At 41.2% G+C, this 21,479-nt stretch overlaps 3 protein-coding genes across 3 annotated transcripts; 1 reads left to right on the forward strand and 2 right to left on the reverse strand.

Moving 5' to 3' along the window:
- Positions 1-914: 914 nt before the first annotated feature.
- MELLADRAFT_91156 (uncharacterized protein) lies at positions 915-1,214 on the reverse strand (the record flags this gene model as incomplete). The annotated part of the gene is made up of 2 exons (XM_007414066.1): positions 915-997; positions 1,106-1,214. 2 exons carry the CDS (start codon positions 1,212-1,214, stop codon positions 915-917), a joined length of 192 nt encoding a protein of 63 aa, XP_007414128.1.
- Positions 1,215-7,230: 6,016 nt separating this feature from the next.
- On the forward strand, positions 7,231-9,330 carry MELLADRAFT_66135 (cytochrome p450 monooxygenase; the record flags this gene model as incomplete). The annotated part of the gene is made up of 7 exons (XM_007413941.1): positions 7,231-7,852; positions 7,938-8,114; positions 8,192-8,567; positions 8,643-8,723; positions 8,822-8,879; positions 8,961-9,081; positions 9,167-9,330. 7 exons carry the CDS (start codon positions 7,231-7,233, stop codon positions 9,328-9,330), a joined length of 1,599 nt encoding a protein of 532 aa, XP_007414003.1.
- Positions 9,331-15,058: 5,728 nt separating this feature from the next.
- MELLADRAFT_72721 (uncharacterized protein) lies at positions 15,059-17,533 on the reverse strand (the record flags this gene model as incomplete). The annotated part of the gene is made up of 12 exons (XM_007414065.1): positions 15,059-15,501; positions 15,563-15,597; positions 15,671-15,733; positions 15,828-15,980; positions 16,043-16,111; positions 16,177-16,352; positions 16,419-16,566; positions 16,715-16,832; positions 16,911-16,973; positions 17,039-17,115; positions 17,214-17,276; positions 17,375-17,533. The coding sequence occupies 8 exons, from the start codon at positions 16,727-16,729 to the stop codon at positions 15,369-15,371; spliced, it is 792 nt and encodes a 263-aa protein (XP_007414127.1).
- Between the last annotated feature and the right edge of the window lie 3,946 nt (positions 17,534-21,479).

The following is a 21,479-nucleotide window of genomic DNA, read 5'->3' on the forward strand; positions in this document are numbered from 1 at the left end:
AACAGTTCTGGAAGTTCTCCATTGTGATTGAATTGAGTGAGTAGTATTGCGTCCCTGAGGTTTGTAATCTTGAGTGAAGAAGTCAATTTTCCATATCAAATTACTTGATAAAGAGAAAAGCAACCTGTAATACATTCCAGAGGTAGTTTTTTTCCATCCATTGCGGCAGCGTTTTCTCTCCTCAAGTCTTCAAAGTAAAATGTGGAATATTATTAATTCACACCCTCGATATCTGAAGGCAAGACTCTTACAAATTGTAAATTGTGAGATTGGTTACATTCTACCTACTCAAGAGTACCTCTTTGGACAACCTTATGAGCATCCGTTCAAGGTGGGGCCTGCGGAGCATTTTTCTAGTTACCAAGCATCAGTTTACCAATCAATTATTGTCAGTAAGAGGCATTCCGATCAATCTGCTGATATGCAGTGGGACTAGTTGCTGTAGAGCTCGGGTGATGCTTCACTCGGAGTCTGGTTCTAAAGCCAAGTTAACCTGCATGTGATATATCAAAAAGCAGTGTCATTTGTCTGAAGTAGTCCTTCACAGCCAACTTGTTTCAAACTGCCACAAGTTTTGGTTGTCGTTGTTATTTGTGCAGGCCATAGCTTTTATTTAGTTTACCAGGTCAGTAAAACAAGCAAAGAGAATGTAGACCTTTACAACATACAAGGAAGATACATATATGTGCGTTCAATTTGAATTAGAAAAGAGGTGGTCTACCATGCAATTAAATGTGATGAAATGATGACGACTTCACTTCTGGAATCGAAAACAGGATTTACTTCATAATTCATGTTGCTTATTCTGCCTACTTGTCTGAATCTTTTCGATGTTAAAGGAGATAGAGTGATAAGATTCACAGACTAAGAACGTCAAAACGGACACCTCTTGTCTCAACTGATTGAATGAAGAACTAGGCAGGAGGTGCAGTTGCTTCGGCATTACCCTTACATGCTACAATCTTGACTCGTTTCACTGGACCGATTTGTTCTCCGCCTTAAAACAAAATCATGTAGAAGGAATGTCCATACCTTTTACAGTTGAAAATCAGCGTAAGTCTCTAATAGACCAATGATAGTATGAGGTGCACGACCTAATTGCGACACACCTCATCGCACAGCCGATAAGTTGATAAATGTCCTTTAATTTGACAATTCGAACAAAGTTGGGTGGACAAGACTTGAGAGGCTGACTTATCGAGATGTACCAACATGATTGATTAGCAAAATGAATAACAAAAGGGGTAAGAATCTCGCGAAGGTGGGTGAACCTAACCTGCTTCAAGACTGTCAAAGGCAATTGTGGAGTGATGTGACCACTATGAAATTATGAATCAGCTCGTCCAAGGCATCCGTTAACGCAAGACCGACGATGGATTTTGCATACCTTAGAGAATTTTAATGTTCCGGGTAGTGATGAAATTTTGAAGTAAATCCGAACTGAATGATTATCGATGACAATGACGAGATGAGCAAATTTAGACAAGAGTGAGAGTAAGGATGATAACTTCAAGCAAATGAACTATGGATCATGAATTCGGATGGATCATGGGGAATCTGGGAGAGGGTGAAAGGAAGTCGCCCCGTTGTTGAGAGCGCTGGTTGGATTACCGGGTTTCTGAGGGTCAGGGCCAGCTTCCGTGGGCTGAGACTCCGATGAGAGTCAAGACTGAGGGCCCTCCCAAAGGATGAGATCTCAAAGTCCGAGGACATAAGACCCTCTTGGCACCTGAGGTTTTTCTTTCAAAGGATTAAAATGTGCAGGCATTTCTGAGTGTACAGCAGTGTGCCAGCTGAGTCCTGAGCACCATCTATGCTCAAGGGATACTCATGCAAGATGAAGATGAGCATGCTTTGGCAAACTCAAGCAGAACATAGGTATCAAAGGCTGAGCACCTCAGCGCAACAAAAAATGTGGATTGAAGAATTTTTGAAGATATCTGGAAAGTGTCCCCTGCTCATATCAATGTGAGCTCCTATTTTTCCCCCTGTGAGTCAGCAAGGAGCTAGAGGAATTTGTCCAACAAATCCCACTGGATCCAACTCACACACTAACCCGACCTATCAACTACTCTACGGTCATTCAAGAAAACATTGACATCACAAAATCAAAGGCCAACAAACTTTTGGCAACACTAGAACATGTTGTCATCTTCACCGACGGCTCTTGCATCCCAAAGACCACCACTGCAGCGGCAGTGTGGTGTAAGAACACTAACCAATCCCTATCTGCTCATCTAGGACCAGCCTGAACTCACAGCATCTTTCAGGGCGAGTACCACAGAGTCCACATGAGCCTCATACTGGCATTAAGGACTGCCTCACCTCACACTAGACGAGTCACAGTCCTACTCAACAACCGAGTCATTAAAGACCTCCGCTCCAACAAGTCCCCGATAACGTCTCTGGAAGACCGGGAAAACACCTACAAGCAAATGAACTACCTTCACCAAGCCTTCCCAACCTTACGAATCACAATCAGGTAGTGTTCAGGACACTCTGGGGTACACAGAAATGAAACAGTCAACAAAATAGTGAATCAGAAGGTGAAGAAGAAACTTCCAAACACCTTCAGAGTTACTCCAACAGCAACAAGCTTCATCTCAGCAATCAAAGAATGTAGATTGAAAAGTGCAGGCATCATAACACCGGAAAACCGGAAACGCCTAGGCCACAAACCACAACCTTCAAAACACCTGAAGTTCATCTCAGAACTCAAAAAACACAAAATAGCAGCTATAACGCAGCTAAGGTCAGGACACATCCATCTCAACCACTACTTACACAACTTTAAGCAACAAGGTGACTCTAGCTGTGACTGCCAAGAAGGAGTCAAAAAAGTTGAACACTATCACCATGTCAATATTTGTGTAGCACATTGACGTGCACACACGGAGGGTTTTGAAACAAATCTCAAAGTCTTTTGGTTGGATTTAGACTGAGATTGATGTTGAGCACCCTTTGTGGATAGTGATTTATTCAAAGGATTTGCGGAATCCTTTGTGGTCAGCAGGAGTCAACTGACTTTCAACCTCCCAGGTGATAAGGGGAAGATGTGCTTGTTGTGGTATCTCTTTGATGGGTCTTTACAGGGTCTAAGGAAAGTCTTTTGTGTGTGAACTTCGACATGCTACAAGGATATTTACATGGTGTATCTACTAACATGTAACAGATACAACAAAGAATGTCAAGTTCTTGAAAAAGCCCTCAAGCCCTTCAAATTATTACCGCTCAAGACCAAGATACTTAACAACCCATCAGCTTACAAAGCAATCACAACTTACTGCAACAACATGAAAAGCCGCTGGGTGTGGGCAAGAATCTCAAGTGAAAACACGCCAATGAACAGGCATCCACTGAGAGAATGATCTCTTTCCACATCCTTTAGCGCCCCAGAAGTCTTTAATAAACCACACAATGTACATTAGTTGAAACAGCCAACAGCATACCTTTCCCCCTGACACAGCCAGAGGGGTTTTTACAGGTGCTGGAAATCATATGCAGTGTTTGATAGCCAAAAGGCTCTAAGAGCATCCCCACCGCGCCACCGGAAACATAACGTTTCTGACATAAACATAAATTAAACTTTACGTTTCCAGCCAGACACCCTCCACCGGGTCCAAATAGTCCCACACCTGGCCACAGGTGTCAGCTTATGTTTCCAAAAATTTTGGAAACATAACAAATCTTCGAGTTGTTGCTAGTTGAGCTCATGAATACTCGGAAAACTTGTTTTCCCATACTTTGGACATTCCAGCTTCACACACAGACCCTAGTTGGTTGCAGTGTGTGCTATCTTGTATGACAATTACCACCACTTGATCGTCCGAGCAAGTGATTGAAGCAAAAGTTTGAAAAGACTGGATTTTTTTCAGAAGTTGCAATCCGACAAAACCTTCATCCATGACAAGGGTAGAACCACAAAAGCAATATCCAGCTTGCACAGTGCTGGCAAGGCTGGCTGCAGCTGAGATACAGCTGTCTGTCTGTCAATTTGGACAGCTGTATCAAGTTTACGGTTCCAGCCGCGGTGAGGATGCTCTAACAACACTTAAAGCAATGAAAAAAAAACTCAGTCCCTCTTGGACAAGCAAGTAGTCGAGAGAGGGACTTATACCTTATACCACAACTTAGAAGTTTGGCTGGGCAACTTTTCAATCTTCCATATCTCTATAGCCTGCAAACAAATATCCTCTGGACCAAAGAAAAGTCCTCTGCACCTGATCATCCTACACACGCACATACTTTCAAATCTCTTCCTTGCTGCCAGGAAAGCCCTTAAAAGTTGACTTGAAGAATTGTCTTTGTGTAACATTTCAGCACGTTTGGTGTGAGCTTTTGACAGGCTGGACAGCTTTCTGCCCAATTTTGGTGATTTTTACAAACTTCACAATTGCATTGCTCAGTGAGGTCTGAATCAAATTAGATGTAGGCTACATACATGTGTGTAGATTGAGCAGGTGCGCAGCTCTTTTCTTTGGTTCCAAGGACATTAGTTTGCAGGATACGCAGATATGGTGTGTTGAAAAAGTCCCCAGCCGAATGTTTCCGGCTCATACACCAAAGTCGTGGTATAAGGTATAAGTCCCTCTCTTGACTACTTGTTTGTCCGAGAGAGACTTAGTTAAGTTAGCCGTTTTGGGGTGTACTTGAATTAAGCCTTTTGATCAACCTGACCCCATTGGTCTGTGTGTGACAATGAAACACAAAGGCACAAAATCTTTCTTGACCTCCAAGGCCAAAATCCAACTATTGGATTTTCAACTGTTACCTTGGGATATCTCGGGACCCATTAGTGCTAAAGGGTTGAAACTTAGTCCATTCAAAAGCACTTGCCCAGGAGCAACCTTTGCACTACTGTAGCTATTGTAAAAGCGCAGTGTGGCCATTTCCCATAAACCATGAAAAAGAACATCAGATTTCAGATCACAACTCGTTCACATCAGGTTCACAAGTTTCCCTCAGGCTGTAATCACGTGGGTTGACGGGTCAAGGACGGGTTAGGCTTCACCCTTCTCACTCCTGACTTCATTGGACTTAAAGATGCCATAGTCATCAAATCTGGATTTGCCAAACATTATTGAAGGCATGTATATGGCAAGCATAAAGAGAGAGCCTAGAGGACAGGGAATGCAATATGAAAGACACTCAACTGTCTGAAGGCATATGTCTCCTGACAAAGGGTTATCAGAGAAACCCAAGGGAAACTTGTGAATGTAATGTGAACATAATGTGAACTAGATCCACAATTGAGACAAGTTGCGGACACGGACACCACAATTCTGCTCAATCAGGGTTTGAACTTAATTTCCCGCGGTGTGATGAAGAAAGAGTCCAGACATCATTTCTAGTGCAATGCACTGTTGCATTTCATGAATGCAACAGTTTGTCTTGATCTTGTTAATGATGATGATGAAAAAGCAGAACTCACATAGCTTGAAAAAGTCTGCAAGTTAAGCCACCTTTAAGATGGGATGTGGTCTCTAGGAATCACACTAGAATTTGTCACACACATATGCATACCAGAATCCAAGCAGTGGCTTGACAGAATTTCTAGTAATTGTACTTCATAAAATCATAAAGGAAGATTCACACAGTTCACTCCATGAAAGTGAAAAGTCTGAAACTTATGCTTCTCATGCACACTTAATTTATTGGGATTATGCAATTCATAGTGCGATTTGGGTCCTTTGAGAAAAAATTGAAAGACAAGAAAATCAGCTCATGATTATCAAGTTTCTGGAGAACACATGCCCAAACTTTCCCTTGCGATTTTTCTGGTGGACTTGATTTATTTTGCACAATTGAAATGTGTTGAATTTTATTATGCCTCCCATTGAGCTGTACCCCAGCCGCCCAAGGAATCTTGTCCAATTTTGCTCACCCATAGGAAATGTGGACCAGGATTTGAATGCAATAGGTACAATGAGTTACAGACACAGGGGACACAGAGGAATCAACTATAGATAACTCAATCTTCAGTGATACAAGTTAAAAGACAGTGTAGAATAATTAGGCAAGACATGTAAGCACATACAGGAATAGGAATCATAGGGTACTCAAAGTTGTGTATACTTCGTGTATACTTTGTTGTGTATGCTTTTTTTTGGCAGGGAAAAAATGAAGATATACTTTTGGCTTCTTTTTCCCTGCCAAAAAAAACTGTACACGGAAAACTATACACGAACTATACACAACTTTGAGTACCGTAATTGATGGTAAGCCGATTCGATCCATGATCAACTCGATGATGTAGGTCGTATTAGTAATTAGAGGCCGTCAGCGGAGAAGTGTTCAGGGGTATGTATACAACAGTGAATTTACAAAAGCTTGACCAAAGTTGCCTGGAAAACTTTAGTACATAAATTGGCGGGAAACTTGTGACAAGCTTCTCTGAATTGACTGAAGCTGCGACAATTGCATAAAGTTTGAACCAAAGTCCCCCTGAATTTGCTCGAGGTGGAGAGTCTCTTAAACTCTTTTATTGACCCGAACTAACAGTGTACGTCTTCCAGTGGCGTCATGGTCATGAGCCTCTGCGCGGAATTCCTGGCAAGCTTTGTACAAGTCCTTCGACCACTTGATTCTTGCGTTCAAAAGTAGATGAGATTTAATGTTGAGTCTCGCGGTCAACAGAGTAGATGATATTCGAGTCTTGCAGAGTTTTGCGGTCAAGGGTAATCTGGAATTCTCCGATGACTTGACGTTGAGCTTTATTACATACCAATTGACGAGAGTTCAACTTCCGAGCCAAATGATTTGAATTTTGTGAGCAAACCTCGGTCCACCTTTTTGAAATCGACTGTAAGTTAAAAAGCTTTGACCAGATCCCCATCAATTTGCGCGAGTGGGAAATCAGGATCTCTTGCCAAGCTGGGCCAAGGGTGCAATTGCTTCGATAGCTTCGATCGCAGTGGACACGAGATTGTGCTTGGTCATGTTTGATGAGATCACGTAATATTGACGTTGATGGAACTTGAAGCTATCACCAAGAGTAGCCAAGAGTACTTTTGCCGGCCAATCTTCACAGCAAATTGATTAGTAAGATGGTTTAAGCAAGTTATATACTATTACTATACTATCAGCAGCACTCAACACTCCTTCTTCTTCTTCTTCTTCTTGTGCATTTTGTCTTCAGTAGTTATATAAATCCAAATTATAATCAGATTCATACATCTTAAACTTTAAACCCCAGCTGACGACCTCTTACGACCTCTTACGAACTATATCATGAAGTTAATGATAATGGATAAAATCGGCTTATCATCCTTGATGCCGATTCCTAACGTTCACAGTTCTCTGGATCAATTGATAATATTGATTTTGTTAGTTTACTTGATCAATCAGATCAGATGGAAGCTTAAAGAATACTCAAATAAAACCAAGGCAAAATCATTAAATAGTAGAATAGCACCTTTAGTGACTTGTACATTGCCATTCGATTTGAAATTCTTATATTATAAGGTGAATGCACTCTTAAAAGGTGATCCATCAAGTTCATTAGATTACCTTAATCCTTATTCAAAACTAACTAAAGCTATTAGAATTAATATCTTTGGAACCGAAATCATTCAAACCTTTTCACATTTGGATGTTAAATATATACTATCTAACAATTTCCAAAATTGGGGCAAATCAAATAGTTTCATAGAGGCTTTTTATCCATTGTTAGGTGATGGTATCCTTAATTCTGATCAAAGATCACTTTGGTCTTGGCATAGAAGATTAAGTAGACCTCATTTTACGAAACGAAGAAATTCTGATGTGGATGCTTGTGAAGAACATGTTTCTCGATTGATAAGTTGGATTGAATTTCAAAATATGTCAAATCATTCTGTTGATATTCAAGATCGTATGATTCGATTTCACTTTTGTTTTTCTCCTGACTAGCGATGAACTTGTGATTTACCATTTTGCTTTTTTGTTGGTTGTTTTAGTCTTTTCACGTTTAACCCTCACCATTGCTACCCAACATTTCTTTGGATATTGTTTGGACATGCTCAATGATCTCTTACTGGATAGACCTATACAACAAGGTGCTATAGATGCAACAGCTTTCTCTAATGACTTTGCTGACACTCAAACACGTTGTTTATCATGTATATTTGTACCGTGTAAGCCGCTTGTTTCGATCTTATCAAGTTCATCGTCAACTAATCCTCACCCTTTTCTTTTTACCTAGCTTTTATAGTCAGATTATTTCGAAAGCTATCACCTGATCCATCAACTAAGAGAGTCTTAGCAGCCGTAGATGTATTAATAGAGAATGTAGCCAAAGAGCGTAGTTTATCGGATGATCAGCAAGAACCTGAAACCCTACTCGATAGCATACGTCGATCAGGTTGCTCAGCGCACCTTATTCGTCATGAACTTCTCAATTTATTAATTGCCGGAAGAGATTCACTGGCTTCTTTACTTTCTAGTTGCATTTATGAATTAGCTGGTCAGGATGAGCTTTGGAATCAACTTCAATTAGAATCTAGCCATCTTGCTCAAATGTCTGAAATCTCTATCGATCAAATCCATCAATGTGAATTACTTAGAGCCGTGATCAATGAAACTTTAAGGTTTGTGCTTCCAGTTCTTCCAATCTTTCACATTCGCTCCTTTTTGACATCATTGATATGTTCTCTTGTTTGTAGACTTCATCCACCCGTTTGGTCTAACGTACGTCGTGTATTTGAAGATGATGTATTACCATCGGGTATATTTGTTCCAGCTGGGTTGGTCTTGATCGCGATTTTACTTATTTCACATTTTAACTTGATCTTTGAATTTTTCAAAATCGACTTTTCCTAATCAACTGCTTACTCAAATCTAGAACGGATTGTCGATTTAGTATCAAAGAATTCCAACGAGATCCAGAAGTATGGGGTATGGTGAGTAAAATGAATCAAAAATACAATCTACTGATAGATTTTGGTAAATAATTCAGTCTTGATTTTTTGAAATACACATAGGATGCAGAAGAATTCGTACCGGATCGTTGGTTAGATGGTAGAAAAGCATCACAAAGTAAAGATCCATCTAGTTTTCAACCATTTAGTGGAGGTCCGAGACTTTGTCTTGGTCAACAATTTGGTAAGTTTTTTTTTGCTTTCAAAAGAAACTAAAACCCCTTTCTCTGGAGTGTTAAGCTCACCCGGAACGTGTTTCTTGTCTTTAGCTTATACTGAAGTGTCTATCACATTGATTAGATTAATTAATCAATTCTCTAAAGTTGAGTTAGCAGGCAAATCAGCCGTTAGGGAAAATATCAAAGAAGTCCACTCTGTGACTTTGAGCTTTCAAGATGGATTATGGGTCAAGTTTCATCCATTAAAGATTTGAAATGGTATAATGATTTCATAGGATATAATGGTTTCACAAGACATAATGATCTCAGGAATTAGTGACATGAATTTGATGAATGTGAACTCTAAATGAATCTACGTAATGAATTTGGATTAATACTTCATTCTTCATGGTTCATTGATATTCGAGATTCTCTTGTTGGATGTGAATGAGGAGTTTCTTTGTTTTTTTAATGTAGGCTCAGTAAGGACAAATAATGATGTTTGGATTTACCTTTGTTGTTTAAAGATAGTTACACCTTTGTTAGAATGTGTCTCAGCAGAGCATCCCAAGGTATTACCAATTTATTTTATGAACAATCCGACCATCAGATGGTTCTTGTTTTGGGCAGGAAATTTGTAATTGTTAAAGCATTCCATTGATTACCTTTTTATCTACTTGCTTTGAGCAGGAGATTTGTAATTGTTAAAGCATTCCATTGATTACCTTCTTATCTACTTGCTTTGAGCAGGAAATTTGTAATTGTTAAAGCATTCCATTGATTACCTTCTTATCTACTTGCTTTGAGCATCCATTGGATACGGGCCAGAACATCTTCTGCTATTTCCTCTTGTCTAAAGGTCATCTTTAGACTGATGTCATGTAAGAGGTCAGATTGGGACAAAACTTATATCATAATGCATTTCTAAAAGTTTTAAATCTGTACTACGTGTACGCCACTCAAGGATATGTGGTTCACGCTCACAACAAAGCCACGAGGCGCCCTGGAGGGGCCGTGGCAAGGGCCAGGGCTTAGGCCACACCGTGGCCCTCACCCCGAGCCCTTCATGGCCTTCACAGAGCATCAAATCCAGTTGAAGCCCCCCTAAAGATCACCTTAAGCAGGGAGTAGGGGCTTAAAATGGGGATTTGAGGTTGTTAAAAGGGAAGGCCACATTGGGCCACACCACACCAGGCCATGGCCACGAAAAAGGCGCCGGGTGTGAGTGAGCGTGATATGTGGTGTTTGGGGTAGGGGGCGTTTTGGTTCGCAAACCTGGCCACTCGGTGGAAAGACATGTGGCGTCTCTGAGCAGAGAAAACCCTGCCTCAGCCATTGAGAAGGTCCGAGTCTAAGCAAATCAAACGTCGCCGACATGCAGAGCAAAACGCAAAACCGTTGCCTAGGATTAAACCACAAAGGGGTAAGTGATACACCCACAACTCAGGTTTGCTTACAAGCCAGAGCCGCGCAAAAAACCCTACCTTGTGGATAAACCGACGGTTCCGTCATCTGCATGCGAGCTACCCATTCAATACGTTGAGCATGCTGAGCGTTTCCTCCATTCCGTCAAAGAGTAATCGCGGAGATACAATTTGTAGCAAGCTGATGTCCATCAACCCAGAGCTTTAATGTCATCATGACTGACCCCCAGAGCTGAACGCAAGGAAGCTCCCCCAACTCGGAAAGAGTGACCCAACACTCCCGTCCATCCATGTGCTGCCCAGACATTGACACATCGTGAGACGACCACCGATCTGGTAAGGTTCATCCTGGAATCGGTGGTGCTGAAGTAGCTGAAAAGCTGAAAAGCGCCGAAGCCAGCTGTCGCCAAACGGCGTTCAATAGCTTTGACTGGGCACAGGATGTTAGGTTGTGCGTTGAGCAGGATGTGTTGCGCGACACCGACTTTTGCTTGCCGAAGGCGTTATCGTATGTCAATTCTGCGAGTCGTGCAAGCCCCCAGAAAGCACATATTGCGCAGTCAAGGATTGCTAAATCTCTTGGTGAGCTGTGGTCCAAGTCTTGGTAAAGTGCCATCATGTGCTTTATCATTACGGCCGGCTTCTGTTGTCTCGCCGGCATCAATGCGTCGTTTCTTGCTGATGCTCGTAGAAAGACCGTAACTCTTGGAGCCACCTTCACAGGGTAATCCACGTCGTGGAGTAGGTGCCAAGCTTGCAACCTGTAGATGTACTTTGGTAATGTTCAAGAGTTCACATCTTGTGCTGCGTCATTGAATTCAGTCCTTCCCGCCCATACACAGAAACCTGAAATCTCCTGAGAGGTTGCCGGTAGCAGGAAATTCGTCTTGCTGGTGCTTGTAATGTAGGCTAAGAACTTCTTTACTGCACTATTTTAGGTCACAAGCGTGTTGAATTTCCACCCATTCAGTAGGTGTAGCTGCTCATTAGACGGCTGGATCGGTCTTTTCCCGGAAAGCAAAGCTTGGAACCTCCCAAGGTGTGAGGTTGGATTTATGGTAATCGTCCTACCGGCGGCAAGTCTGTCATGGATCAGATGATGATCCCAAGATAAGTCAATAGGCATGATCGCGGAGCAAAAGAAGATGCTTGCATGAAATCCCTAGGTTGAGATGAACTCGTTATGAATTAGTCAGTCTCAATCTCGGTGTGGCGGGGTTAATTAGTCAGTCTTGATCTCGGTGTGACAAAATTGAAGCAATTCCCCGTATTTTCGACCGTAAGTCGCTTTATTCAGATTCTCTTGAGATTAAATATCCTTTGAGGATCATTGACGGTAAAAAGGTGACTGAGATAACTGAATGAGCTATGAGTTGCGAGAATCATAGGCACAGATATCCGTGATATAGACACCTCTTGGTTTCATCTAACAGAAGACGGTCCTGACGCCATCTGACCCTAAGGCAGGACTTATTTTACACATCAATCTATTTTAAAAGCAGATTGCTTTCAAAAACAAGATCCTCTCTTCTCAGCGTCCAATCTTCTAAAATTTGACGAGGCAAGGTCTCACAGACCAAGACTCATAAAAATAATTTCTTTTTTACAACAATTAGGGATAATTTCATTTATGAACAACAATGTCACCTATGAATCATAACAATGGTTACTTCGGACATGACGATGACAAAAACAACAAAGCCAAAAAGGTGTAAGACAGATCAAACTATCCCATTTCCAAAGGAGTTTCCACTACCACATTGGTGTTTTTAAGGATGTTAACCAAATCTTCGGGGATATCTAACCAGATTCTATCCTCATTTGAATGTCCTTTAGATATTCCTCTTGACAGAGCATCTGCATCATTATCATTTGATATGATGCGCATTGGATGTAATTCCAGATCTTCTTTTATTATCAAATGTTGTATAATTTTCCATTCTTCATTTATGTCTTTATCTTTTGATTTCCGGTTTCTTAAAGCTCCTTCTGACGTCGTATTATCGGTCCATACAATGAAATTTTGACCGCTTTTCCAGTTCATCTGAACTAACATCAATACCCCCAATCGAATTGCAACCGTTTCCAGCCACACAATTCTGTGAATACTCCGTTTTTGAGTCTCTGATATGTCCAACAACTTAAACTGACTCCATTTAGTGCCAACTAAAATTCCTATCCCAAAGGATGTTGATGTGTCCCCTACCCAACTAATTTCTCTTGGCGTGGGTACCACTATCAATCTCATGTTTTTAAACATTGATAAGGTAAGTAACCAAAATTCTAGATCTTCAATTACGTCGATAGGTGTATATTGTATCGCACTTTTATTGAACCATGACATTTTCCATATATGTAAACTATTCAAATAGCATTTCAACTGTGGTAATAGATAAGAGACATGAACCAGTTTCCCTACTATTACTTCCACTTGATTATACAATGATCGTTCCTTTGGTCTTAAGAACACTTTAATCTCATCCTTCCGTTGTTCAATTTTCTCTTCAGGTAACCAAACTGTTTTATTGAATCCATTCCAAATAAAACCAATAAATTTTTGTTTGTAACTGAATTCACATAATTTCTCTTCATTCGTTGTTACACCTAAACTTTTTGATCTATTCACAATATCCTTCATGGTTGTTGTAGATCCAATCCTCTTGATGAAAAGATTATCATCTACCCACCTAAATATAGTTATCAGATCAAATTCTTTCATCATTATATTCTTCCATGCATCTGCTGGTCTTCCAAAAGATCCACAACACGCTAAGCCGCCGAATGAGTTGAGTTGTGGGGGGTTTGGCTTCTCAGGCTCATGGCTCCATACTCCCGTGAGTGGTGGAGTTGAGAAGTTCTCACTTCTTGGGGCTGTCCTCGCCCCAAAGGTACGGAATGAGGGTTGGCGGAGCCAACCCTCCTACGCTTGCTTGCCTTTGGGACCACCCCCAAACCGCAACCTTGTAGGATGCCGTCCTCTCATGTAGGGGTCGAATCTCCTCGGGGTACGTGGTAGGACAGTTCCTAGAAGGTAGGAACCCTATCTCATGGATAGAGAAACATCCTGACACGTAGGTAACACGGGCACTTCTGTGCACCTGACTCGTTACACACCTCAGGGAAAATGGAGTTGTGTAGTGATGTCAACCTGTCATGCCAAATATATGGCACTGGGCACAGCGTCAAGGGAATCTATCTGGATTCAAAATCTATTAGGAGACATTTTTAAGCAGGTATTCATCACAACTCTATGACACAATAACACAGCTGCAATCAAAGTTGCTCAAGATCTTCACCTTACAAAACAATCTCATCATGTATCTTGAGAATCTCATTACGTTAACAAACAAATCTTTGATGGTAATTTGAAAGTTGAATGGATTGACAGACCCAATCAAAAAGCATATATCTTGACAAAATCTCTAGGCAACATTATTTTTCAGGTTCATAAAAAGAATATTTGTATGACATAGATAAGTGAACCTCTAAAAGGTTGAGGGGGGTGTTGAGGCTATGGCTGGCTAGGCATCAGGATGGCTAGGCACAAAGCCTACCTAACCTTCTTTTGGTTTGGACTAGTCGGAATGTTTATGAATGTTATGGAATGACCTGGTTTCTCTTTTCTCATTGTGTCATTGTTGTAACGCCATGCAAAACATGTTTCATATATAATTGTGTTCTATCTTACTTGTTTCAGCTTTTTTCTCCGTCACATTCCTCTATTGTTTTGGTAGTCCTAAACTGACACTAGTTATCTAGTTCCCTTTTCGTCTTTGCTGCTCTACACCATTTACTCTTAGAGCATGTATGTAGACAAAGACTTGCCAAAAGACAGGTAACGACCACCATACCCCCATCCTATAGCGCACCCACATTTTGATCACTATAAACATATATGTATTGTACACTAGATGAAACAGCCAACAGCAACCTTTTCCCTGACACAGCCAGAGGGGTTTTACCGGTTCTGGGAAACATGCTGTGTCTGATAGCCTCACGGCTCTAGTGACACTTTAAGCAATGTAAAAAAAATACACTACCTTAAATCTTAATCCAATTCCCTTAGATTAAGTCATTGATGTTAAGAGCCTCTACAGCTCTATTTCCCTCTACATTCTCACTCTACCACTACACAACCCTACTCAATACCATAGGCATTGTGTTACACATGGTGTGGGGGTGGTCTCTGGGTAGCTCTGTCCCAGCCAAGTATAGGAACTGTGCTGGTATGAGCTACCCGTGAGAATGAGAGCAGGCCTGAAAAGGGTTTACTCCTCAACCCCTTGACTCACAGAGGTGAGCCAGGAGCCTGAGGAGTGAAACCACCCCAAACTCCCCTCCAATCTTTCTCCCCCTTTACATATAGGGTATACAAATATGTTCTGGAAATCACCAGAAGGTTTCTTCCAGAACGCCAGAATTTTTTTTTTGGTGTGTTCTGGCGTTCTGGCATTAGGCAAATTTGAATGCACCACACTTCCAGAGTGCCAGAAACCCCATGAGTGTCACACCCAACTACACCAGCTCACCCCTCCTCCCCACTCACCTCAGCACCAAATCACATCACCATCAGCTACTTCATCTCATCACAATTTTCATTTGACTTGAACCATACTAATAGATATCAAATTGAATGAATGGTGTCCAAATATCGGCTTCATACATATTTAACTTTGTGATGGGTAAAGAGAAAATGAGAGTGATTATTTAAAAACTCCAATAACACATCTTAAAAGTGTACTGAAGCTTCAAGGAATGATACAAGTTGATTGTAATGAAAGTTAGAAATTGAGATAGATTACGATTTCAGAGCTGTGAAAAATATGAAATCTGATCGAGGAAGAGAATACTAAAGTCACAATCAAAGTCAAAGTCTCTGGATGTGAATATCATACCAAAGACTTTCCATCAGATTTATGGGTACCTATTGGCATGAGTCTTGTGAACCTTGAGAGGGAGATTCGAGTCGCGGGGTCAATGGTATCATTCTTCCTGAGACTGTCTAAGATCAAGAACAAGGTGCTGCGGAAGTTGATCATCTTAGTATCGCCCCATATGATCACAACCAAATTGATGTGCTCACATGTTTCCTAAGGTTGAAATGGTACTAGTTATACCCTGCATGATGATGGTAAACAGGGTATGAGATAGGGGAAAAATCAAATCCTAAAGAAAACAAAACAAGGCTTACAATGCGAAGGATAAGCCAAAAGTTTGCGTCCATGATGAATTCACCATTGCGAATTAAACGAATCTTCAAAAAAAATTGAAGAACGTGAAGTAGATCCAATTAAGGGGTCAAGTCTCTTTGAATTGGATCATGATCAAGATTAAAGCTCAATACATACTGCACAGACACCTAACACGACACGTAAGAATATCATTACCACTTCTATCACGGTGTTAGAAAAGACACCACCTGTTTGTCGTTTTGTCGAATGATCCGATCCTCGTTGAGTCTTGAAGCTTTGAAATAATAGATATACAAATGGGACATAAAACTGATAGGATTGAAGTATAAGATTTGAGACTAGGATCTCTGTTATATGAATATAAGACGTACCAAAAAACTCAATGCATCACAGAACACATAAAAGTATATACTGGCCGTTGTGTCATGTACCAAACGATCCTGATCAAAGAAGCGGAATTGGAATTACAGCCGAACTCATTTTAATATTTTCAAGTGAGACTTACAATGTGATGCACGGCGCGCGTGAGTACAATGACTTGGGATGCAACATGATTCACGCTACATCTTCCTGAGGTGCAATTGTGCGCCAAATGCCGTAAATGTTTGGTGACAGGCATCACCACTTGTCTCACACGACCATATTCATAGGTAAGTTGGGAGCAAACGGTGACAATGACTGCTAAGATTCAAAGATGATTTCAGGGAGAGCAAATCGTGTAAAGTAGTATTGAAACAATAAGCTGACCACTTGGTACTAAGATGATCATCACCAAAGATATATTCAGTGCCCATGTTGCAGTGGTTGAGAGCAATCGTCCCTTCGGGGCTAAATCGTCTGAGACAGCTCTCTGTCTGACAAAGACAAAATGACAGATGCACAGCCATAAGATCACTAAGTCAAGGTGCGTTGATGTGGGGAAAGAGATTTTTTCAACGTATGAACTAATGATCAAGGATAAAAACCAAGTCAAATTGCTTACCGCTAAAGAAAATTCAATCATATCAGCACTTTAAGAGGAAATGAGGCAATGAGTGATGAAAGCTCACCAGGCACATGCAATCGAAACCAAAACCTTAATGCCTAGTAAGAAATTTGGCCATCCCTCGTCCAAATGACCAGATTGTGCGAATTGGTAACATACGATCTCTGCCATTGCAACTAGTGAAGAAAAGTATACCGTTACGTTGGGTCAACCTCTTCTGGTGGACCAAACTCGCACGAGGCAAGCGTACTTACATATACTATATAGCAAGTAGCACAATCCACAGTGGTTCGCACGATCAAGTTGTATGAGTCCCACTGATCAGGAAGTAAATAAGCATTCATGACAAGCTTAAGTAGATCACGAGTTGCGCTCCACTCACCTGCATTCAAACCAATATGATACATTTTCTTTGTCTTGGAGCGAAGATAGATAATGTAGGCTGATTGAAGGAACATTCTGAACGGCAAATTCGTCCAACGTCAGTGATATTGTCAACTAGAGTCTCAACACCTGTCTTGTCTCAGTTATGTCGATCAGAAACAAGCTATTCTGACATTATCAACCCCAATACCAGAAAGCCTTGCACGTAACGGGACCAAGACGGCAGAGGACATGGCTTTGGATACAGAGAGAGAGAAAATGCAGATCAGCAGAAGTTGTTATGTCAGACCTTGGATTCTCAACAAAGAATCGCGTTTATGTATCGACACGCACTAGAAGGAAGGTGTCGATATAATCAGCTGTTGCACGATAAGGGTTGAGGTTCGGGGTTAAGTGAATGACGAAGTTAAGCACTCGGCTTTCGATGATTTGAGACATGGAACGGCAAAATATATTGAAGTTTGGGAAAAGAAAAGAATGTATGGGCTCAACTTGATCATCAGAAGTTATAAAACAACTCCATGGCCTTTCATTTGACGTCAATACATATAGATGACTTGGGTTGACCCTCATGTACTCTATTCATCCCAACCTTCAAAGCCTGGGATGAGGTATGTGCATGGATTTCACCATTAATTCTCCCAATACGAAGTACGATTAACCTATATTAACCAAAGGGGATCAGTAAAGCTTGAATTTGAACAGAGTTTTGCTTTCTGTTTCCTTTTTCCTCCGAATTCAAGAACTGCAATGCGAATTTAACCATTAGTATTACCTGTGCCACTTTGTCCGTTCAGAAAATAGAACCATGCACATTTGGTTTTCCTTTGTTGGTTTTCCCCACAACAACCAAAAAATCCATGCGGTTTTTCCGTACGGGTTTCTCATGTGGTTTTCAATTTTGTGTATACCACTATTGAGTTTCTTTCAAAAAAAGTTCACCACCATTCGACTTATAGCAATCTCTAATCCAATCTCATTCACATCAAATCATATTCAAAAAAAGTTCAAAAGAAATGGATTACAAAACATTCCAATCAGTTTTATCTATAACAAAATCCTTATAGTTCTCATTTCTTTCATCATGCTTCCATATATATGTTATTTTGTACTGTGACTTTATCATTTGCTAACTTTTGTTCTTAAATTCCAGCTTTAGCTCCAAATGCTCTAATCACACCCAATTCACTAATCTCACAAAGCTTCTTAGCTGCTCCATCTACACCTGATAAAGCACCCAAAGAGAATACCAATTAGTTTACCAGGATATCAATCTGAGTAATTTCAAGCGAGCGAAACTCAATCTTACCTCTTCAGATGAAGGAGGTAAAGGAGGTAAACCTTGTTGAACCCGAACCTCATTCTTTTCAAGTTTAGCTCTATCTCTAGCCAATTGACAAGACTGAAAGCTAAGAGTACTAAGAGCAGTATTATGAACCTCAATAGAATTGATAACCGTCAAGAGGGTCTCTAACATTGAAGTATGTGAATCAGAATGTTGAGAAGAAGCCAAACTTAATGGAGAGAAGGAAGGTAAATGATTTGATAATATTTCAGATTGATTGGATTTAATGCACCGACCCGGTCCGGAAAAACCGGGCCGGGACCGGTCCCGAGAACGGGTCAAGCGGGCTTCGGCGGGGATCTTGGTAATAACGGGTTGACCCGGACCGACCCGCTATTTTGGCATGGGGGCAGGTTTAGGTGAAACTCATCTTTATTTCTTCAAAAACCATGTATACAAGACTGTGTTTTGTGACTTAGTTGTAGGCTAGATACTATTGACTAAACAATTTTAGAAATAGAAAGGTAGAGAAAAGAAAAACATGGAAAAAAACAAAACAATCGTAGTTAACACCTTATTCCAAGTCTTGAGGCATACAAGCGCTTCAAATGTATCTGATTTGAGACCATGGCGACGCTTAGTGAGAACACGTCCTCCAGCTGAAAAGGCGCGTTTGGAAGGAGTGCTGCATGCTGGAACCGAGAGGAAGATTCGAGCCATCTTGGATAGCAAGGGATACTTCTTTGCATTTTCATTCCAATAATCCAAGGGATCATGATTCCCTGGCTCTCGAGGTTCAGCAAGGTAAGCAACAAGTTCTACATCTAAAGTTCGCTTCTTCTTAGGTGCTGAAATGAATGATCGAGGTCCATCTTCTTCAGTGTGAGTGATTGATTCGATATCTTCATCAATTTGCTCGGAGTTTGGAATGAATTGGCGAGCCTCTGTCAAAAAGGTGTCTCGCCAATCATCTTGATTGATGATTCCTGCTCGCAGGAGAGTGACCGAAGAAAGTTAATGATCCTTGCTGCGAGGGTCCAATAGGTGAGCACAAAGATAGACTGGTTTCTTTATGGCGTTGTCAAAGTACTCGGCCAGCTTGTTCTTCATAGGAGCAATCGCAGGTCGGATTGGATGGTTTTCTAACATGATTAAAGCCTGTTAGGAAACGAAAAATCAGCACAGAACATTCAACAGAAGATTGCAAAAGTGAAAAAAAGTCTTACCTTGTCAAGTTGAGTTTCAAGCCACTCATAGACAGGTAAGACGGCATCGAGACTCGTGTAAGATGACTGAGAAAGCATGTTTGTTGCTTTTTCAAAAGGTTCAAGGAATCAAACAAGGTGGGAAATCAATTCCCATTCGGTCTGAGTGAGTTTAAACTTGCTCATATCGGGGTCTCGTGAACATTTCAAGTCGATGACATCCTTGAGTTCCAGAGCTCGCTTCAGGGCGTTAAGGTCAGAGTTCCATCGAGTTTCTACATTTCGGATCAGGCCAAGAGAGCGACTTAGTTCGGCTTCAACAAGCTTTTCAAAGGCTCTCTTGCGCTTTGGGGTCTTCATGGTGGCAGTAATGAATCCCATGAGACGACTGATGGCTCCAGGAGCATTGATTTGATCGAAAGAATCATCTTCAAGTATATCGGCTATGTTGACCAAAGTTGTTTCGCCCAAGTTTTTTGAGAATACAGATATACCAGCTCGAGCAACTAGATTTATAACGTGAGCTACGCATCCAAGTAAATTAGTTTCTCGTTGAAATTGGTCAAGTTCGTTAGCAATCTCTCGTGCCATTGCTCCGTTAGTTGATGCATTGTCGGCAGTAACACAATAAACTTTAGATTCAATATTAAACTTTTGAAGACATTCGATAAAGTATTTTGCAAGGTTGATACCGGTCTTTGGACCTTCAATTTCTTGCATTGCTAAAATAACTTCTTGTAATTTGAATTTATCATCGATCCAGTGAGCAGTAATCCCGAGAATTGGAACATTGTTTGAGGAAGACCACTCGTCACAGGTAATGTTGATAGCAAGAGCGTCGGCCAAGACGTCCTTGAGAAGAACTCGACAGACTCGAAACTGAGTTTTAACTGTTTCCAATACACAATCGCAGCCAACAAGAAGAGGCCCAATGTCCGGATTACAGATACGGAGAAGATCTTTGAACTCTTCGCGATCGACAACGGCCGCCGGCATTTCACCGTTGGTGATCAGTTTGACCAGTTGATACTTGAGAGACTCGCAAGACAGCTTGGGAAGCTAACAGATGAAAAGATGGAATATCGAAAGAATCGAAAAAAAATATAAGAGATAAGAAAACCAAAAAAAAAAAGAACGAAAAGAAAAATGAAAGAAACTTGAGTAAATGTTCATCTCGAAACAAACTCACCTTTTGTATTGTCCCACTTTGAAGAAAAGATTTGATTGCTCCTTGTTGGGGTTCGGTCTTGTCAGTGATATTGTGAAAACGGGCAAGATGTCGAGATAAGGACTTCGTGCTCTGAGTTCGATCAGGGGTCATCACGGCTCCACAAATGTGATTACTACCGGCAGGTTTTGCAGCCTGGCAGACTTATCTAGCGACACCTTCACGAATTTCGGTCTTGAAGAATTTCCAAACCCAAGATTTCTGGTTTTGGGTGAGTTTGACGGCGTTTGATGTGCTTGAGCTTGAAGTTGTCGAATGAATTTGCTCTTCGGAGTCTGACAGGACGATCATGGAAGAAGGGCGAGGGTGTTTGGGCGGCATCGTGGCCGTGTTTGAACTTTGGGGATAAATGATTGACTAAGTTCAATATATTTTGAGGTAAATCTTGATATCAAAAGAAGCCAGAGGGCTTTTTTTGGTTTTTCAAGCGATTGTCACCAATTTAGGGCTTCCGGACCGGGTCGGCCCGGCCTGAAGGGGGGGTCGGCCCCGGTCCAGGCCAGATTTGTCGGGTCGGGACCGGGTCGGTGCATTAATTGGATTCAGTTGGGACTGGGCAAAGCCCTGCAGAATTGCAATTCAACTGTAGTTGAAAGCGAGTTGCAAACAGTTAAGCCACTGTTCAATCAATATAAATTGTCCCTATTTTTGTTAGTAAGCTTCATGGCACTAAACAAGATAGGGTGGCATACAGCCATGACCCTCCCTAAGACAAGCTGTC

The sequence above is a fragment of the Melampsora larici-populina genome (assembly GCF_000204055.1).
Source record: "Melampsora larici-populina 98AG31 unplaced genomic scaffold MELLAscaffold_40, whole genome shotgun sequence".
NCBI lineage: Eukaryota > Fungi > Basidiomycota > Pucciniomycetes > Pucciniales > Melampsoraceae > Melampsora > Melampsora laricis-populina.